This window comes from Eucyclogobius newberryi, unplaced genomic scaffold (assembly GCF_026437365.1).
Source record: "Eucyclogobius newberryi isolate DKJ021-1_F unplaced genomic scaffold, fEucNew1.0.hap1 SCAF_20, whole genome shotgun sequence".
Taxonomy (NCBI): domain Eukaryota; kingdom Metazoa; phylum Chordata; class Actinopteri; order Gobiiformes; family Gobiidae; genus Eucyclogobius; species Eucyclogobius newberryi.
This window is the reverse complement of record NW_027315835.1, coordinates 2,352,647-2,374,315: the sequence shown is the minus strand read 5'-3', so window position 1 is coordinate 2,374,315 and position 21,669 is coordinate 2,352,647. Positions and strand designations below refer to the sequence as shown.

At 46.6% G+C, this 21,669-nt stretch overlaps 1 protein-coding gene across 1 annotated transcript in view; it reads right to left on the bottom strand.

Moving 5' to 3' along the window:
• Positions 1-570: 570 nt before the first annotated feature.
• The window catches only part of LOC140369451 (uncharacterized), a 48,964-nt gene continuing 27,865 nt past the window's right edge, over positions 571-21,669 (bottom strand). The window contains exons 9-12 of the mRNA XM_072456797.1: positions 15,230-15,921; positions 12,232-12,359; positions 8,954-9,142; positions 571-4,365 (exon numbers count right to left, since the gene is read on the bottom strand). Of these exons, the coding sequence (XP_072312898.1) occupies positions 4,279-4,365; positions 8,954-9,142; positions 12,232-12,359; positions 15,230-15,921 (1,096 nt within the window). The 3' untranslated portion in view covers positions 571-4,278. The remainder of the gene's footprint in view (positions 4,366-8,953; positions 9,143-12,231; positions 12,360-15,229; positions 15,922-21,669) is intronic.

The following is a 21,669-nucleotide window of genomic DNA, read 5'->3' as shown; positions in this document are numbered from 1 at the left end:
AGGATGCAGGCTCCAGAGTGCAGTCCCCAGGATGCAGCCTCCAGAGTGCAGTCCCCAGGATGCAGCCTCCAGAGTGCAGTCCCCAGGATGCAGCCTCCAGAGTGCAGGATGCAGGCTCCAGAGTGCAGGCTCCAGGATGCAGGCATCCATGTTTAATTACATTAAAATGTAATTGTTTTCTATTTTACACGATTTAAAACAATGAATAATTTGAATTTAAGATAAATCCTGAAATGAACCTGTCGTTTTTCTGATTTGATAAATGTAATTTTTCTCTATTTTACGTTTTTATTTATTCAAAACAATGAATTTGAATTATTTTTTTTATTTAAAATACAAATATTGAAATTTATTAACCAATTTTCTACCACTTGTTCCCTTGTGGGGTCGCGGGCGACTGGAGCCTGTCCCAGTGACTTTGGGCCTTAGGCGGGGCACACTCTGGCCAACTCGTCACTGTAAATTAACACATACAATCATTTTGCTTTGACAAAGTAATTGTTCTGTAAACTAAGGCGTGTCCTGATATCGCCCTCTGCTGGTGGAAGAAGCACACAGCGACGCGCGGCAGTGGTCACGCCCCCTGTGGGAGGTGCATTGGTAATAACTTTATTGCAAAAATACAGGTTCCCTCTTTCCCCGAGCATCATCGGCCCCGTCGCCGACACACGTCCCACGCACACAGTCCACAGTGTCGGCCTTTCGCCGCCTCCAAAACGCCCTCCACTTTTTTACATTCGCGCCATCGTCGTCGTCGTCGTCGTCGTGGTCGCCTGTGTCGCCCGTGTCGCTCGTCTTCCCGCGTGTAACAAAAGTTCACCAGCAGCATTGAAATATCGTTGTCGTTTGTCTGGAGGGGGCGGGGTCGGTTTGCATAGCGGACTCATGCGCTACAATTGGCTACATTCTCCCATCGTCCGCGGAACGAAAAAAACGACGACAGAGAAAAAAAAAGAAACGCATGAGTTCAAATCGTGCCTTTGGTTTGGTCTCGCTCGGTTCCACGTCGGCCGATGATCTCGAAGGGTTAAAGAAGCGTGTGCAAATCGACTGGTTTAAAGGTGAAACGGGCGGGAACGCAAAGCGAAGCTATGATTGACATCTCTGGAGAGTTTGGGCGTAAAATCGTGGGAATACATCGTTGTAGAAAGCGTAGCGTCGTTTCGGAGTGGGAAAGAAACCAAAAGAGTGTTCGGGGTAAAGTGCCACTGGAGGGCCCCTGAGGCCCAAGTGAAAAGCCCTCGTCTAGAACCGGCCCTGGCGCGTTTCACGTTTTACATCGAGAATAAACTGAGACTTTGCGGATTCGGAACGCCGAGGTTGTCAATGTCGCCAGAACCGTCTTGTTTTTGTGTTAAAGCTGCACGTTGTGTCGTCTTTGTAAAGGAAACCGCGTCAAACCGAGCGAATTGACTTGTGCTAGCTGGAGGATTAGCCTAGCGTTAGCTTGTGTGTTGGGCTGATTGAGTTTTATCTACTGCAAATACTAAGCCTAAATAATACAGAAAATGAACTATCATTTGAAATACAAATACATTTTACTTTCTTGGTAGTTTCGACAAAGAGCTAGCTCCTAGATGCTACTCTTACGAAAGCTACACGTGTTTAGCGGTTGCCAAGAAGTCGATATAATGGCGTCTGCGCGCTAAACGCCCGTAAAATATGAACTCAAATTCATTTATTGGCACAAACTTGGACGTGTAACTGACGCATGACATTTACAACGGAACGATTGAGTGGGATGGAAAGCTAATCGCTAATAAAGGCTAATTTTGTCCAGTTTGTTTGATTCGTTTGGGTGTCAAAACCACAGATAAGTCAATAGTTTTGATCCACATTTTAGTATCGATCAGTATCTCGGCGTTAACACGTTTGACAGCCTCATTAGCCTCATTAACAACCGGATAACGGCGAATCCACAAGTACAATCCACAACAAACGCCAAACTGCGTCTCAAAACCCCCTCGGTTCCAAAAAAGTGCACTTCAATCTCGTTTTTTTGTGTTTTTTTGTATGTGTTTTTTTGCAAAGCGCACTTGAGTCGTCTAAAGCGGATATACGAAAGTAAAATAACGATAATCGACTACATTCGCTCGCCTTTTACGGGACGTCGCTCTCCCGTGATGCGACACCGGTCGGATCGGAGATGGAAACGAGCCAGAAAACGAGGAAGCTCTTTATAATCTCCCAACAGAAACGGGAGAGCGGTGGCGTAGACTGGGCGAGCGGTTCGTGAGGACGAGGGGGGAAGGAGAATGCCACTGCCCGATTTGCGTCGCATAGCCTGCCCAGTTTGCGTCGTCGCGTCGCGCTAGCCTGTTAGCACGACGCCCTGGAATCGGTTGAACGTGTCAGTTGTAGCTTCAGTTCGCAATAAATGATAATAAGCGATTTATAAGCGATAATAAAGATCTGTAAAGGCCTTAATGACCAAACATGAATTACATCTGAAGTTTGATCAGTCTGTTCAGGTTTATTAGCGTTAGCATTTATTAGCGTTACATGTTTTCGCTAGTTTTTAGACTCATTTTGAAGTGGTACAAAGTTTTTAGGCCGTTGTAAGTGTAAAAAAAAGACCAAAAATAAGCTGTAGTTTGTGTCTAAAGGCGAGAACGCCGATTTTGACGCAAATCGGGGAGTGACAAGGAACAAGGGAACAAGAAAAGGAGATTCCGGCTAGACACTTGTGAAGTGCACTCCACTCCTATTAGAGACGCAGACATGAGGAAGAACCACGTTAAAGTTGAGCAATAATCAGTAATTATCAACATTCCATAAGGTCTTATCGTTAACATACAGGTATCATACATGAGTTTCATCTGTACATTTTTAGACAGTTCAGTTCGTGGGCGGGTTTGTACTGTGCACACGGAACAACGACAAAAACAAAAAAAAATCGCCTTCGAAATTCGAAAAATCAAAAATCTCAAAAAATATGGCTGTCCATCTTCAAAGAGTTTGGCTACGTGTGCGTCCCATTGGATAGGAAATGCCCGTGAAGAGAGAAGAGGAAGAGGCGTGGCTACGTGAGGGCCTTCCCCTCCTTTTTAGCCGAGGGTCCGTTGAGGGGTGGGGCCAGGTCCAGGACACGCCCACTATGTTTGGGACCCTCTTGAGGAGGAGAGAGAGCAACAGTCCTGGGTTAAGAGGGTTTCAGGGGTGACTGCATAGACGGAGTATTTGGGTACAAAGGGGGAGGGGCTAAAGCGGGTGTGCGTGTGGGCAAGCATTGTGTGTGTGTGTGTGTTCAGCGGGCGCACGGACCCCTACAGGCAAAGTGTGGCAACTACAAGATCTTGACTTTGTGATGAAAGTTCGATGACAAAACGGATGATCGTGAACAAAGAACGGACAAAACAAGTGTTTAAAAGAGGCAGAAAACAAGAAGATTACGTCCACTGAAGTAATCGATAGGTTTAGGATGCACAAAGCAGATTGCGTACCGTGAAACGCTCCTGGTAAAGCTGACGCCACGATTAAGAGCGGCGACTAGACTTGGTTAAAGGACAGTTATTGTGCATTATTCCATGTGATATTGACCTTTAAACGCGCTCGTGAGTATTTGCTTTGGCATCTCATGTTTAAGAACTTAATAACGTGTCTGCTGAGCGCATAGGCTACTTTATAGCTCTGTGGCGCGCCATCTACTGGCAGCGCGCGGGATTACCGTGAGGGAGAAAAACAAAAACGTTATTCTCGCTGTTGTAATGAATGTGATTTTACGGCAGAAAAGCTCAGAACGAGTCCAAAAAACAGCGCAGACGATGTCAGAGCGCTACGTATGATGTCACAAAACCAGGAAATGTTGAACCGAGTGTTTTGTGAGGCTCAGAGGGCGAGGACGTACTGAACAGGAGTCATAAAAAAGCGTAAATGAAACTAGATACAGCTCCGGGTAAAAGGAGACGTTATATCACATGTTTAGAAGCTTCATAAAAGACCACTCTGCATAATATGTGTCCTTTAAAATGAGGCAGAACAGACCATATTAAAGATGGAGACTGGAATTTGTTAAAAAAAAGATATGTAGAATCGTAATGAGAAAGTATGATCCAAATAAGTGAGTCGTTATGGAGACGTAAAGTTATAAATGAGGATTTTAGGCAACAAAACAAGTAAGAAATGTTGGGGAAAAGAAGTTGCAGTTGCGACACGTTTTGCTTCGGGACGGCGGCTGAATCTTGAGCCGTTTGGGACGCCCGTGTCGGGGGTCGTGGGGTCGTGGGGAGGACGAAGGGGACGAAGAGAAGGAGGGCGAGAGGCTGCGAGGGGGGGACGTCAGTGGAAGAGCGCGGGACTCTGGTCCGAGGACAGTTTGACGCCCGTGAGACAGAGCCAGAAACTCCCTGCCCCGCCCGACAGCTCCTGCGGCAGGTGGAAGGGGAAGAGGGGTGAAAAAAATGTTAGAAACTGCGGTGATGGCACGTGTGAGTGACGTAACGGGGACGTCGCACCGAAGAAAACCCCAAAAACCAATAAAGTGTAAGAGCAGTCGCAGTTTTCTGTCACACTTCGTACCAGGATCGTCAAATGTGTCGGAAAACAAATGCTAATTAATATGAAACTAGTTATAAGTGTCATAACTGAAAGAAAATCACTTTCCTGTTCTCGTTCTCCACTTCCTCTGTAGCAGGAAGAAGCTAAAGTGGGCGGGGCCTTATGAGGCGAACACGCTTTGTATTGGTCATCGTGCTCTGAGTGACAAGTGGGATAAGCCAATCACTGTCAAGATCAGCGCTAAAGAAACAGAGCTTTAGTTTAGCATCAAAGCTATATTTATGGTCAAAGTAAAATAGTAAAGCCAAATATGCAAAACTTAAAAAAAGATTAAGTTAATTTATCTTTGTCAAATTTAGCTCGAAATAAATTGATCTTTAGTTTAGCATTAAATCTATATTTATGGTCGTATTAAAACAGTGAAGCCAAATATGCTGAACTTTTCATTTAAAAAATGAAGCTAAAATAGTGAACAAAGATGAAGCTTTTTTTTTTTTAATACATTCATTTATCACTGTCAAGTTTAGCATTAAAGCTATATTTCTGGTCAAATTAAAAAAGTGGAGCCAAACTTAAGAAATAAAATAAATAAATAAATTAAGCTAAAATAATGAACCCAGCCAAATATGAAACTCCTTTTTTTTAACTTGTTCTTTTTTTTTTATAAATCAGTCTCGCACACATTATCGTCACACTTACAAACGAGACTTAGAAACCACAACAAACTCTAAATCTCTAGTGTCATAATAACAACCTGAACATTTGGAACTACAGTAGAAAAAGCTTCAGTTGTTTCATCTGGACTCAGTTAGAAAAAATAGACGTTTCGACTCTCATCCAAGAGTCATTGTCAATAACAGAATTTAGGTCGAGAACTCCGATATTTATACTATTCAGTGGTAAGTCCAGCCCATTACATAGTGAGACGAAACAGCCTCTACACAAGAGGCTTTATCAGCACAGAAGAAATACTAGTTCAGGACCTCAGAGTGCCGTGCATCTCCATCTTGAAGCCTCTAATCACTCGTTTGAAGACGGTGAGGTGAAGGTTTTAAGCAGGGAGAAAAGATGGTTTGAAAGACGAGTCAAGGAAGCTATTTTTGTTAAAAAAGAAAGACCTTCTTTAAACAGAAATGGAGGGCTAAGGTTTAATCTTCCTGTTATTTATAATGGTATACTGAACCCCTGGAAAGGTAGAGGACCAGGACAAGGACATTTAGATGCTAATCAGGTACTCAGGGTGGTTGAGCCAGGGTCTCACAAAGACAAAGGGGAGACTAATAGCCCATTAAAGGGTTGAATAGGCTCGGTAGATACCAAGAGGGTAAGTTTCTGTTGTAACAAACAACTTTCCTCTTCAGGAAGGCTCCTCCCAATGGGCTGGACTTACCACAGAACAGTATAAATATCGGAGTTCTCGATCTAAATTCTTTTATTGACAATGACTCTTGGATGAGAGTCAAAACGTCTATTTTTTCAAACTGAGTCCAGATGACTACAACTGAAGCTTTTTCTACTATGGAACACGCCTGGACGAATGAGGGATTACACCCACATTTGGAACTACATTTTCTCCCCAGGTTTAACATCATTCTGGATTTATAACGTTTCACTCTCAGTTCTCGGACGACCAATCAGGAAGTGGCTCTTTGCTAAAGGGGCGTAGCCGACTTCAGCGGCGTTAAAATGTCGGCCAGAAAACACGATCCCGTCTTTTTAGCTCGTGCGAGCGACAAATGTGAAAAGAGGCCTGAGAATGTTCAACTGTCAGAGTTAAAGCATCGTGAATATACTGATGTGTTACCTGTGAGGCAGAGGAGGGAGGAGGTGATGAAGAGGAGGAGGTAAAGGTGAAGGGAGGAGGAGGTGAGGTGTGTTTAGCGACAGAGGCTCAGAGCAGAGGGAGCGGGCAAGAGGAGGCACTGACATCAGCCTTGACCTTAAAGAGAGGAGACAGAGGAGGAGGCGAGAGAGGAGGGAGGAGGAGAGAGAGAAGGGAGGAGGAGAGAGAAGGAAGGAGGCAAGGGAGATAAGAGAGGAGGTGAGAGAGAGAGAGGAGGGAGGAGGCGAGAGAGAGGAGGGAGGAGGAGAGAGAGAGAAGAGGAAGGAGGCGAGAGAGACGAGGGAGGAGGAGAGAGAAGGGAGGAGAGAGAGAGAAGAGAGGAGGTGAGAGAGAGAGAGGAGGGAGGAGGTGAGAGAGAGAAGTGAGGAGGCGAGAGAGAGGAGGGAGGAGGCGAGAGAGAGAAGAGAGGAGGCAAGGGAGAGAGAAGAGAGGAGGTGAGAGAGAGAAGAGAGGAGGCGAGAGAGAGGAGGGAGGAGGGGAGAGAGAAGGGAGGAGGCGAGGGAGAGGAGGGAGGAGGAGAGAGCAAAGGGAGGAGGTGAGAGAGAGAGAGGAGGGAGGAGGTGAGAGAGAGGAGGAAGGAGGCGAGAGAGAGAAGAGAGGAGGTGAGAGAGAGCGGATGAAGGAGGCAAGGGAGAGGAGGGAGGAGGAGAGAGAGAGGAGGGAGGAAGCGAGGAAGAGGAGGGAGGAGGCGAGAGAGAGAAGAGAGGAGGTGAGAGAGGATGAAGGAGGCAAGGGAGAGGAGGCGAGAGAGAGAAGAGAGGAGGTAAGAGAGGGAGAAGGGAGGAGGTAAGAGAGAGAGAGAGAGAAAAGGGAGGAGGCGAGAGAGAAGGGAGGAGAAAGAGAAAGGAGGAGAAGAGAAAGAAGGGAGGAGGTAAGAGAGAGAGAAGGAAGGAGGCAAGAGAGAAGGAAGGAGACAAGGGAGAAGGGAGGAGGAGGTAAGCGAGAGAGAAGGGAGGAGGTAAGAGAGAGAAGGGAGGAGAAAGAGAAAGGAGGAGAGGAGAGAGAGAGAAAGAAGGGAGGAGGCGAGAGAGAGAAGGAAGGAGACAAGGGAGAAGGGAGGAGGAGGTAAGCGAGAGAGAAGGGAGGAGGTAAGAGAGAGAAGGGAGGAGAAAGAGAAAGGAGGAGAGGAGAGAGAGAGAGAAGGGAGGAGGACAGGCAGAAGGAGAGAAGCACAGGGAGAATGCAGTGGGTAAAAGGGCAGCACAGAAATAACAGACAATGAGGATGTCGTGGGATTGTGTTTCTGCAGCAGGAGCCGACTAAAGGACTGTTACCGTATTTACCGGACTATAAGTGGCATCTTTTTTCATAGTTTAGGCCGGGGTGAGACTTATACTTATATTTATACTTATATACTCTTCTCTATTATGCCTTTTTTGGCTGGTGCAACTTATACTCCGGAAAATACGGTATTTATTTACAGTATATATTTAAAGGTGCACTGTGTAACTTTACTGATGGCGGGGCCCATAGGGCCCATAGGGGCTCTTCTTCCTGGGTCGGAACTTCCCATTCTATTATTATTTTATTAATTATTGTTTTTTATTACATTTTGACAATATTATTTTATCATATTTAGCAGAGTTTTTTGGTCAAGATTCTATTATTTAAAAAAAAAATATGAGCAAATATTTAATTTTGACAATATTTTTTATCAAATTTAGGAGAGTTTTTTCATGAAGATTATATTATTTTTCTAAATTGTTGTAATTTATTCACCACGTTCTCTGTGATTATTTTAAACTGCATTTACAGAGGAAACGTCTGTTCTTGGTCTTAGATTTTATCAGACAAATTTCCCACAAAAATGCGACTTATACTCCAGTGAGACTTATACTCCAGTGAGACTTATACTCCAGTGAGACTTATACTCCAGTGAGACTTATACTCCAGTGAGACTTATACTCCAGTGAGACTTATACTCCAGTGCGACTTATACTCCAGTGCGACTTATACTCCAGTACGACTTATACTCCAGTGAGACTTATACTCCAGTGCGACTTATACTCCAGTGCGACTTATATATGTTTTTTTTCTCTATTATGCATTTTTTGGCTGGTGCGACTTATACTCCGGAAAATACGGTAATCGCAACGTTTAGCAGAAATCGTTCCACCAGGGCAAGTTACAGGTCAGATCTGAGCAAAGGCCCCCCCCCCCCCCCCCCCCCCCCAGCAAAACAGACTTTATTTCATTATCAAAAGAACTCAACAAAATACTTACATTTCGACCACTTTATAATAATTACACTTTAATTAACCAAAGATCAGGCTTAGTAACTTAATTAAAGGGTTAAAGTTACAGTGAAGCACAAAATAATAATTCTAATGGACATTATAATTATATATTCTTTATGAATGAAGTTTGTTCTTGGTTAAAGGATATTTAAAGTTGAGTTTAAATAGTTGAATATGTTTGGCAGATCTCTGCATTAACTGAACATGTTTAACATTATTGTTGAGGTTTATTACTTTCTCACTGTTAATATTTCATGTATCTACAATAACTAATAAAGCACAAATTATGTATAGAATAATAAAGTTAAATTGTCTCGTTATTATGATATTGAAAGTGCAGTTAAGCTCCGCCTCCACCGGGGGCAGTGACACTCACAAAGCTGCGAGTGGGCGTGAGCCGGTGGCGCCGGGACGAGACCACTGTCCCGCTCAGGCTGCGTCCAATCCTCCGCAGGCCCTCGCCGTCCTCGGGCCCCGCCCCCGGAGCCCGCTCCCGGAACGCCATTGGCTGAGAGGGAAGAGCCGGTCCGTCCGCCGGCGAGACGTCGGGACGCTGGCCTGAAAACTGACGAGACACGTGACAGGGTCAAGGCCGGCGGGACGCGAGGGACACGAGGGACATGAGGGACACGAGGGACGCGAGGGGCACGAGGGGCACGAGGGGCACGAGGGACACGAGGGACGACGTGAGGGGTACGAGGGACACGAGGGGCACGAGGGGCACGGGCACGAGGGACACGGGCACGAGGGACGCGAGGGGCACGAGGGACGCGAGGGACGACGTGAGGGGTACGAGGGACACGAGGGACACGAGGGGCACGAGGGACGACACGAGGGACACGAGGGTGAGTGTGTGTCACATGACCAGTGTTCTGTGATGTAAAGCGGAGGTCATATGTCCAGAGGTTTGAGGAGGACGCGGCGGCGCCTGAGACAAAATAACATCTTTAGACGTGAAATGTCCTTAAAATGTTTCTTAGAACGAAAAAAGGTGAATTTTTCCACATTTTCAGCGTCGTTTTTGTACTTTTTATTTTGACCAACGCCTCCACATTCTGTTTAAGATGTGTCTTTATTAATACTATAAAAGAATTCTGAATTTAAAAAAGTTAAAATAAACAAATATTACATTTTTTTAGTCAATAAATTCCTCAATGTTTTGTGAACTTTTTTAAATGTATATTTCAGTTTGCTCCGAGAGAAAGTACAGATATAATAATACTGCTTCAGATGCAGGAAGTAAAAGTACAACGTATCCACTAATGATGTTGGAGTAAAAAGCAATACTAATACTAATACTAACTAATACTAATACTAACTAATACTAATACTAACTAATACTAATACTAACTAATACTAATACTAATACTAATACTAATACTAACTAATACTAATACTAACTAATACTAATACTAACTAATACTAATACTAATACTAACTAATACTAATACTAACTAATACTAACTAATACTAATACTAATACTAACTAATACTAATACTAACTAATACTAATACTAACTAATACTAACTAATACTAATACTAACTAATACTAATACTAACTAATACTAATACTAATACTAACTAATACTAATACTAACTAATACTAACTAATACTAATACTAACTAATACTAATACTAACTAATACTAATACTAATACTAATACTAATACTAATACTAACTAATACTAATACTAACTAATACTAATACTAATACTAATACTAATACTAACTAATACTAATACTAACTAATACTAACTAATACTAATACTAACTAATACTAATACTAACTAATACTAATACTAATACTAATACTAATACTAATACTAATACTAATACTAACTAATACTAATACTAACTAATACTAATACTAATACTAATACTAATACTAACTAATACTAATACTAACTAATACTAATACTAACTAATACTAATACTAACTAATACTAACTAATACTAATACTAACTAATACTAATACTAATACTAACTAATACTAATACTAACTAATACTAACTAATACTAATACTAACTAATACTAACTAATACTAATACTAACTAATACTAATACTAACTAATACTAATACTAATACTAACTAATACTAATACTAACTAATACTAACTAATACTAATACTAACTAATACTAACTAATACTAATACTAATACTAATACTAATACTAATACTAATACTAACTAATACTAATACTAACTAATACTAATACTAATACTAATACTAACTAATACTAACTAATACTAATACTAACTAATACTAACTAATACTAATACTGATACTAATACTAACTAATACTAATACTAACTAATACTAATACTAATACTAACTAATACTAATACTAACTAATACTAACTAATACTAATACTAACTAATACTAACTAATACTAATACTGATACTAATACTAATACTAACTAATACTAACTAATACTAATACTGATACTAATACTAATACTAACTAATACTAATACTAACTAATACTAATACTGATACTAATACTAATACTAATACTAATACTAATACTAACTAATACTAATACTAACTAATACTAACTAATACTAATACTGATACTAATACTAATACTAACTAATACTAATACTAACTAATACTAATACTAACTAATACTAACTAATACTAATACTGATACTAATACTAATACTAACTAATACTAATACTAATACTAATACTAACTAATACTAATACTAACTAATACTAACTAATACTAATACTAACTAATACTAATACTAACTAATACTAATACTAATACTAACTAATACTAATACTAACTAATACTAACTAATACTAATACTGATACTAATACTAATACTAACTAATACTAACTAATACTAACTAATACTAATACTGATACTAATACTAATACTAACTAATACTAACTAATACTAATACTAACTAATACTAACTAATACTAATACTAACTAATACTAATACTGATACTAATACTAATACTAACTAATACTAACTAATACTAATACTGATACTAATACTAATACTAACTAATACTAATACTAATACTAATACTAATACTAATACTAACTAATACTAATACTAACTAATACTAATACTAATACTAATACTAACTAATACTATTACTAATATTCAGTCTGTGTCTTATGTTCTTAGAAATATCATGTTTTTACTTCTTTCAGAATCGTCAGAATCGTGATGTCGTTAGAAGCCCCGCCCCCTGCACTGAGCACTCGAATGTGTGAGAAACATGAATCAATCAAATCAATCAAATAAATAAATAAAATAAATGAATAAAATAAATAAAATAAATAAAATAAATAAAATAAATAAAATAAATAAAATAAATAAAATAAATAAAATAAAATAAATAAAATAAATAAAATAAAATAAATAAAATAAATAAAATAAATAAAATAAATAAAATAAATAAAATAAAATAAAATACTCTTGTTAAAAAAAAATTGGTCAAAATCTGTATCAAGTTTTTCCCCCCCTTAGTATCCGGTTGAAATGTTAGTATCGTGAGTTCAGATACCTGAAAACTACTCCAGCACCTTTACTTTTGTACTTAGTTACTTTCCACCCCTGTTATGTAACTACACTAAGCCCCTCCCCCGCTGCACATCACAGACGAGTCAGAGTGGGTGTGGGGCGTCACCTTGTTGAGGTAGGTGGGCGTGCCGGTGCAGTCCGCCCCGTACACGGTCCTCTCCATGTCGGCGCTCGGGGTCTTGGAACGAGCCGGGGCCCCCACACGCGAGATCAGCCGCTCCGACGGGCTGCACACTGAAACGCACACGGGACACGCCCCCAGAGGTATTATCCTTCACGTGGCCCCGCCCACACCCTCCGCTCCAGTCATTCATCACACTCACAACATGAAACATGAAAATGCGAGGGGCCATTTTTTATGCTGGCGCCATTTCAGAGAATTAAGATTTAGGCTTTTCGGCGCCGTCTGTGATCGTTCCACTGTCATTTATCTTTGGAAACTTTGAGTCAAGAATTCATTACAAAGTTCGTTGAGTTTACGGAGGAGAAAGGCGCGGCACGGCGGACGCCTTCTCCCGGGACGCCGGCGAAAGTGGGAATGCTATTATTTCATATGGAAACTATAGCGTCTAATGGGATAAAGCAGCAGGGGCAGAATCTGAGCAGGTTTGAGCTCATTTGCAGCTGTAAGTGTCAGAAGAGGCGTCTGCTGCTCTACAATGATGAATACATTCATAATAATAATACATAAAGATGGACTCAACTTTTTTGAGTCCTTAACCTGCTTTTTCTCTCAAATACATTGTAAAGTTGATGTAAAAACAGAACTTTGTGACACAAATAAAGCCGCTGTGTTCAGAATTGTAACATTATTATGCCACAGAAATAATGGCACAATATGATGTGACAAATCTGTGACATTTGAGTGTTTTCTGAGAGAGAATCTGGTAAACAGGATGTGAAGGAAGCCAAAAACAACTCCAGACCTGTCCTGCCAGTCCCTGTCCTGTCAGTACCTGTCCCTGTCCTGTCAGTACCTGTCCTGTCAGTACCTGTCCCTGTCCTGTCAGTCCCTGCCCTGTCAGTACCTGTCCTGTCAGTACCTGTCCCTGTCCTGTCAGTCCCTGTCCTGTCAGTACCTGTCCTGTCAGTACCTGTCCTGTCAGTACCTGTCCCTGTCCTGTCAGTCCCTGCCCTGTCAGTACCTGTCCCTGTCCTGTCAGTCCCTGCCCTGTCAGTACCTGTCCTGTCAGTACCTGTCCTGTCAGTACCTGTCCTGTCAGTACCTGTCCCTGTCCTGTCAGTCCCTGTCCTGTCAGTACCTGTCCTGTCAGTACCTGTCCCTGTCCTGTCAGTACCTGTCCTGTCAGTCCCTGTCCTGTCAGTACCTGTCCTGTCAGTACCTGTCCCTGTCCTGTCAGTCCCTGCCCTGTCAGTACCTGTCCTGTCAGTACCTGTCCTGTCAGTACCTGTCCTGTCAGTACCTGTCCCTGTCCTGTCAGTCCCTGTCCTGTCAGTACCTGTCCTGTCAGTACCTGTCCCTGTCCTGTCAGTACCTGTCCTGTCAGTCCCTGTCCTGCCAGTACCTGTCCTGTCAGTCCCTGTCCTGTCAGTACCTGTCCTGTCAGTACCTGTCCCTGTCCTGTCAGTACCTGTCCTGTCAGTACCTGTCCTGTCAGTACCTGTCCCTGTCCTGTCAGTACCTGTCCTGTCAGTACCTGTCCTATCAGTACCTGTCCTGCCAGTACCTGTCCTGTCAGTACCTGTCCCTGTCCTGTCAGTACCTGTCCTGTCAGTACCTGTCCCTGTCCTGTCAGTTCCTGTCCTGCCAGTACCTGTCCTATCAGTACCTGTCCTGCCAGTACCTGTCCTGTCAGTACCTGTCCTGCCAGTACCTGTCCTGTCAGTACCTGTCCTGTCAGTCCCTGTCCTGTCAGTACCTGTCCTGCCAGTACCTGTCCTGTAAGTACCTGTCTTGTCAGTACCTGTCCCTGTCCTGTCAGTACCTGTCCTGCCAGTACCTGTCCTGCCAGTACCTGTCCTGTCAGTACCTGTCCTGTCAGTCCCTGTCCTGCCAGTACCTGTCCTGCCAGTACCTGTCCTGCCAGTACCTGTCCTGTCAGTACCTGTCTTGTCAGTACCTGTCCCTGTCCTGTCAGTACCTGTCCTGCCAGTACCTGTCCTGCCAGTACCTGTCCTGTCAGTACCTGTCTTGTCAGTACCTGTCCCTGTCCTGTCAGTACCTGTCCTGTCAGTCCCTGTCCTGCCAGTACCTGTCCTATCAGTACCTGTCCTGCCAGTACCTGTCCTGTCAGTACATGTCCTGTCAGTACCTGTCCTATCAGTACCTGTCCTGTCAGTACCTGTCTTGTCAGTACCTGTCCCTGTCCTGTCAGTACCTGTCCTGCCAGTACCTGTCCTATCAGTACCTGTCCTGTCAGTACCTGTCTTGTCAGTACCTGTCCCTGTCCTGTCAGTACCTGTCCTGTCAGTCCCTGTCCTATCAGTACCTGTCCTATCAGTACCTGTCCTGTCAGTACATGTCCTGTTAGTACCTGTCCTGTCAGTACCTGTCCTGTCAGTACCTGTCCTGTCAGTCCCTGTCCTGCCAGTACCTGTCCTGCCAGTACCTGTCCTGTCAGTACCTGTCCTGTCAGTACCTGTCTTGTCAGTACCTGTCCCTGTCCTGTCAGTACCTGTCCTGCCAGTACCTGTCCTGCCAGTACCTGTCCTGCCAGTACCTGTCCTATCAGTACCTGTCCTGTCAGTCCCTGTCCTGCCAGTACCTGTCCTATCAGTACCTGTCCTGCCAGTACCTGTCCTGTCAGTACCTGTCCTGCCAGTACCTGTCCTGTCAGTACCTGTCCTGCCAGTACCTGTCCTGTCAGTACCTGTCTTGTCAGTACCTGTCCCTGTCCTGTCAGTACCTGTCCTGCCAGTACCTGTCCTGCCAGTACCTGTCTTGTCAGTACCTGTCCCTGTCCTGTCAGTACCTGTCCTGTCAGTCCCTGTCCTGCCAGTACCTGTCCTGTCAGTACCTGTCCTGTCAGTACCTGTCCTGTCAGTCCCTGTCCTGCCAGTACCTGTCCTGCAGGTACCTGTCCTATCAGTACCTGTCCTGCCAGTACCTGTCCTGTCAGTACCTGTCCCTGTCCTGCCAGTACCTGTCCTGCCAGCTTGCAGACTGGCCTGGTACAGCGAGTCCAGCTCCGTCAGCTCCGCCTCCTCGCCATGTGCCTGCTGCCCCAGTGCATGCTGGGAGCCGTAGTGCCCGGGCGAGTACAGACAGCTGTAGGCGCGCGGCTGCGCGGCGGGACGACTGGAGTGACACCGGTCCGGGGGCGTGTCGTAGGGCGTCACCACGGCGTCCGGGCGGTCCAGACTCCACGACGACCAGTGCCGCGTGGGCGAGTGCTGGCGCGGCGGGGGCGGCGGCGGCCACACCGGGCTGGACCGCGGCCTCGTCTGCGGCTCTGCCCGGGGCGGGGCCGCGGCGGGGCGGTGCAGCTGCTGATGTTGCGGAGCTGCGGCTTGCGTGGGCGCGTCCCAAAGCCGCAGGGGCAGCGACGGGAGCGAGATGGCCAGGTGTTTCCCCAGAGGCCGCACGCTCACCCCTCCGGCCTGAAGCAGCTCGCACAGCCGCACCCCCGTCCCGGCGTCGCGCTGCTCCTCCCCCGGGACCACGCAGCCGCCGCAGCCGCCCTGAGGCGAGCAGGGCTGGCTGAGGTGAAAAGGGGGGCGATAGGGCGGCGGTAGAGGAGGAGGAGGCGGGTCGGCGTCCTGATTCGCCGTGCCCTGGGCCTCTTCTTCGTCCTGATTGGGCGTCAGCAGTACTTGGACCGGGCCAGGCTGTTCACTAGAGGACGCACACAAATGTAGAGGGAGGAAAGAGAGAGGGAGGAAGGAGGGAGGAGAGAGGGAGGAGAGGGAGGAGAGGGAGGAAAGAGGGAGGAAAGAGGGAGGAAAGAGGGAGGAGAGGGAGGAGAGGGAGGAGAGGGAGGAAAGAGGGAGGAGAGGGAGGAGAGGGAGGAGAGGGAGGAAAGAGGGAGGAAAGAGGGAGGAGAGGGAGGAGAGGGAGGAGAGGGAGGAGAGAGGGAGGAAAGAGGGAGGAGGGAGATGGGGAGGGCACGTCAGTCAGCATCGAGCAGTAAAGAAAACTCCCAGTGACGTCAGGTGAGTTACTGCATTGGAGGAAGGTCACAGCCGTGCGAAGGATGCGACGCCTTGTGCGACCGCGACTCGACCACGCTGCGGGTCGACCACGCTGCGGGTCGACCACGCTGCGGGTCGACCACGCTGCGGCTCGACCACGCTGCGGGTCGACCACGCTGCGGCTCGACCACGCTGCGGCTCGACCACGCTGCGGGGGCAAACGCGGCTCGACGCTATGAACATCACAACGTTTAATAGGAGCACACACGGCAACGAGCGATTTTTGTAGTTGACGAGTCGGCGATTCTTTCGGTTGAGACATTTTAAATACATTTTCAAGCAAATAAAGGTTGAAATGTGACAAATGAATGATTCTAGAGAGCGTGGACGAATAAAGTGTGTTATTGATATGATCATTCCACCGTCTTTGTTATTGAGAAAGAGAAAAGTCCAGAAAAACTATGACCACGATTATATTTATCACACGCAACTTGTCACAATCGGTGGATGAACTGTCGTAGATGTTTTAGTTGTGACGGGGGAAGAGCCGAGAGCCTTTGGACCCATTTCAACTGTGATTGTTTCAGACATGGACGATATTCAACTCTTTACTAAAAGAATCCAAAAGGAAAATCCGCAAATGTTGAATTTGTAAAAGGCTGAAACATCCAAATCTGGACTAAACCCGGACAAAAGGGTTAGACCAGGATCAAACTGTCCACTTCAGGACTAAAGTGGGATCCAACCAGCACCGAACAAGACAACATGAATCTAACATGAATCTAACATGAATCTAACATGAATCTAACATGAATCTAACATGAATCTTCATCCTTCTTTGGGTTAGGGTTAGGGTTAGGGTTAGTCCTGGTTTAGAACTAGTTCAGACCTGGTTTAGACCTGGTTTAGACCTGTTTTAGACCTGTTTTAGTCCTGGTTTAGTCCTGGTTTAGACCTGGTTTAGACCTGGTTTAGACCTGTTTTAGACCTGTTTTAGTCCTGGTTTAGTCCTGGTTTAGACCTGGTTAAGACCTGGTTTAGACCTGTTTTAGACCTGTTTTAGACCTGGTTTAGCTCTACAATAGTCTCGTTGTTGACCTGCTTTAGAACTGATACTGGACAAACTCTTTCTTAGTTGGTGGTATTTTGTTGCGAGCCCCAGAATATTATGATTTTCAGGTGCAGATTGTTTCCGCTCACACGTCGCAGCTTCCCGTTTACATATCACCGCCATTTTGGTTACTTTTTGTACTTTTTGGAGCGTTTGTTGTGCGTCGTTCCCTCTGAAACCCGAGGATCTGCAGCATTCGCACTGTAAACGCGACAATGAGACGATCGGACGCTTCAGGCTATTCACAGGTGGATTCTCCTGCGCCATTCGCCACCCCCCCCCACCCCCCCCCCCACGTGAACTCTCCCGTCTCTTTCAAGCCTTAGTAATTACCCAGCAGGCTTTGCGGCGGCGGCGGGCGATAAATTAGAGGCTGGTGTTGATCAATAGGGGAGAGGAGGGAGGTATTAAAAGAGGCTGAGCGAGCAGCTTTGCCGCCTCCGCCGCGACAGAACGAGGGATGTTAGCGCCGCGCGGAGAGGACGCGGCGCTAAGGCCGGTCGCGGTCAGATCACGGGGACGAGGGCGCGGCGGCTAGCAGCTAACGACCGGTCAGCGGGTTGTTATTTGGCTGTGACATCAGAGCGTTCTAGAGCGTCCCGGAGAGGTCAAGCAGAGGACGCTCACCAGAGTTAGCGCTCGCGGCGCTCGTGTGAGTGTGAATGGTTTTCTCCTGTCGAAGCTCAAAACACGTGAACAATGTGAACGAGCCGCTAAAAACAACAAATGCTCAACTCTGCACAATATTTAGAGTCTGGCCTCTAGAAACAGAACCGGACGTTAATCGCAGCAGAAAAGCAGAAAAACAACACGACACAGACATTACTGGCCTTAAAGTGACGCATGACAGGTTTGTACAATTTACGAAGTTTGACTTTATTTGGTGTATTTGTACCTGTTGTACATATAGATTAAAGTTTTACACCAATCAAGTTGATATTTGTGGAGAAAACGTTGAAAAATCTGTAGAAAATGGCAGGAAGTGACATCACACCAGGGACAGGAAGTGACATCACAGCAGGGACAGGAAGTGACATCACACCAGGGACAGGAAGTGACACCAGGGATACTCACGCCAGTTAAAGTTTATGGATCATTTACAAAAAGGAATACATTTTGTTGACATTTTAAACATTAATGTCACATGATGAAGTGTTTGTTGTGTCATTTACGACCGTGATGTCATCAATAACAAACAGGAAGCGAAATTATAAACCTAAAAAGTTATTCTGGGATAACATTTTTAGGATTTTTAGCTAAACTCAAAATATATTTATCTGAATTGCATTTTACGTGGATGAGTCGTCCGGCCTGTAGGGGGCGTCTAGGGGGAGTCATGTTGAAGTGTCCTTTATGAACCCAACACTACGCAGAGTCGTACACCTTTATATTTGTTGTGAGTCACTAGCGGCTTTTTCGCGTTTTAGTTTCATTTTGACTTCTCGGGACAAAACTGAAGCGTCACTCGAGGCTAAAAGGACAAATGTTTGACGTCATCTGCAAAATAAACCTGAAGAACTACAGCACGTGCCGCGGCGATTCACAGATGCTAGTGTCACAGATGCTAGTGTCACAGATGCTAGTGTCACAGATGCTAGTGTCACAGATGCTAGTGTCACAGATGCTAGTGTCACAGATGCTAGTGTTGGCGAGTGCTATGATGAGGCTGTTCTGTCGCGCAATCATTTACATTACGTTGTCTGAGCGTCGCCATAAAAGCACCTGCCAGTCCCTGTCCCGCTAACGACCGCTCGGATGACGCTAACGCTGCGGCTAACGCTGCGGCTCCATGATCGATGTGTTGTTTTGTTCGTTCGGCTCGGCATTTCGCTCTCTCTTTCTCTCGAAACACAAAACGCAGCCGAACTTTCACGAGAGCACGAAATCGTCAACCGGCGATCGGCAGCGTTGGCGCGGCGGCCGATCGCGCGGGCGAACCCCGGCGTGGTGCGTGGGCAAAAAGCAAGCACGGTGACGTACGATACACGGAAGCGCCGCGAGCTCAGAGAAGAAGCGGCGACACAATCGGAGAATCGCCAACGAAGCTGCACTTGAACTACATCGCTAACATTTGATTTTCACGTTCACTACAGAGTTGTCTGGACCTCACTTAATGCTCGTCTGTGGAACATTCCAGATAAAGCAATAACAGAAAAGTTCCACAATGAACCTTTAATGTCTCCTGTGTTTTCTCCGTCCCAAAGAACAGAAAATACGGCGTCATCATAATTCCGTGAGCGTTTGGTAAAATGCTAATTACTACATCAGCGCTAACGCTCTAATGCTAAACCTCATTAAAGTTCATCATAATTCAAGCTTCGGCCGTTACCGTGACGACCAAGGTCAAAGTGCAAACACCGATGACCTTGTGCCGCGTTTAGGTCCTAAAAACAAGCTAAAAACACACACACAGCACCCACGGGACACTGGGCGGGTCCCGGGAGCACCCGCGACAGCACGACAACAGAGAGGCGCTCACACGGGACAGGACACACAGAGAGGCGCTCACACGGGACAGGACACACAGAGAGGCGCTCACACGGGACAGGACACACAGAGAGGCGCTCACACGGGACAGTGCACACAGAGAGGCGCTCACACGGGACAGGACACACAGAGAGGCACTCACACGGGACAGGACACACAGAGAGGCGCTCACACGGGACAGGACACACAGAGAGGCGCTCACACGGGACAGGACACACAGAGAGGCGCTCACACGGGACAGGACACACAGAGAGGCGCTCACACGGGACAGGACACACAGAGTGGCGCTCACACGGGACAGTACACACAGAGAGGCGCTCACACGGGACAGTGCACACAGAGAGGCCCTCACACGGGACAGGACACACAGAGAGGCGCTCACACGGGACAGGACACACAGAGAGGCGCTCACATGGGACAGGACACACAGAGAGGCGCTCACACGGGACAGTAGACACAGAGAGGCGCTCACACGGGACAGTACACACAGAGAGGCGCTCACACGGGACAGGACACACAGAGAGGCGCTCACACGGGACAGTGCACACAGAGAGGCGCTCACACGGGACAGTACACACAGAGAGGCGCTCACACGGGACAGTGCACACAGAGAGGCGCTCACACGGGACAGGACACACAGAGAGGCGCTCACACGGGACAGGACACACAGAGAGGCGCTCACACGGGACAGGACACACAGAGAGGCGCTCACACGGGACAGGACACACAGAGAGGCGCTCACACGGGACAGGACACACAGAGAGGCGCTCACACGGGACAGGACACACAGAGAGGCGCTCACACGGGACAGGACACACAGAGAGGCGCTCACACGGGACAGGACACACAGAGAGGCGCTCACACGGGACAGGACACACAGAGAGGCGCTCACACGGGACAGGACACACAGAGAGGCGCTCACACGGGACAGTGCACACAGAGAGGCGCTCACACGGGACAGGACACACAGAGAGGCACTCACACGGGACAGGACACACAGAGAGGCGCTCACACGGGACAGGGCACACAGAGAGGCGCTCACACGGGACAGGGCACACAGAGAGGCGCTCACACGGGACAGGACACACAGAGAGGCGCTCACACGGGACAGGACACACAGAGAGGCGCTCACACGGGACAGGACACACAGAGAGGCGCTCACACGGGACAGGACACACAGAGAGGCGCTCACACGGGACAGGACACACAGAGAGGCGCTCACACGGGACAGGACACACAGAGAGGCGCTCACACTCACACGGGACAGTGCACACAGAGAGGCGCTCACACGGGACAGGACACACAGAGAGGCGCTCACACGGGACAGGACACACAGAGTGGCGCTCACACGGGACAGTACACACAGAGAGGCGCTCACACGGGACAGTGCACACAGAGAGGCCCTCACACGGGACAGGACACACAGAGAGGCGCTCACATGGGACAGGACACACAGAGAGGCGCTCACACGGGACAGTAGACACAGAGAGGCGCTCACACGGGACAGTACACACAGAGAGGCGCTCACACGGGACAGGACACACAGAGAGGCGCTCACACGGGACAGTGCACACAGAGAGGCGCTCACACGGGACAGTACACACAGAGAGGCGCTCACACGGGACAGTGCACACAGAGAGGCGCTCACACGGGACAGGACACACAGAGAGGCGCTCACACGGGACAGGACACACAGAGAGGCGCTCACACGGGACAGGACACACAGAGAGGCGCTCACACGGGACAGGACACACAGAGAGGCGCTCACACGGGACAGGACACACAGAGAGGCGCTCACACTCACACGGGACAGTGCACACAGAGAGGCGCTCACACGGGAAAGGACACACAGAG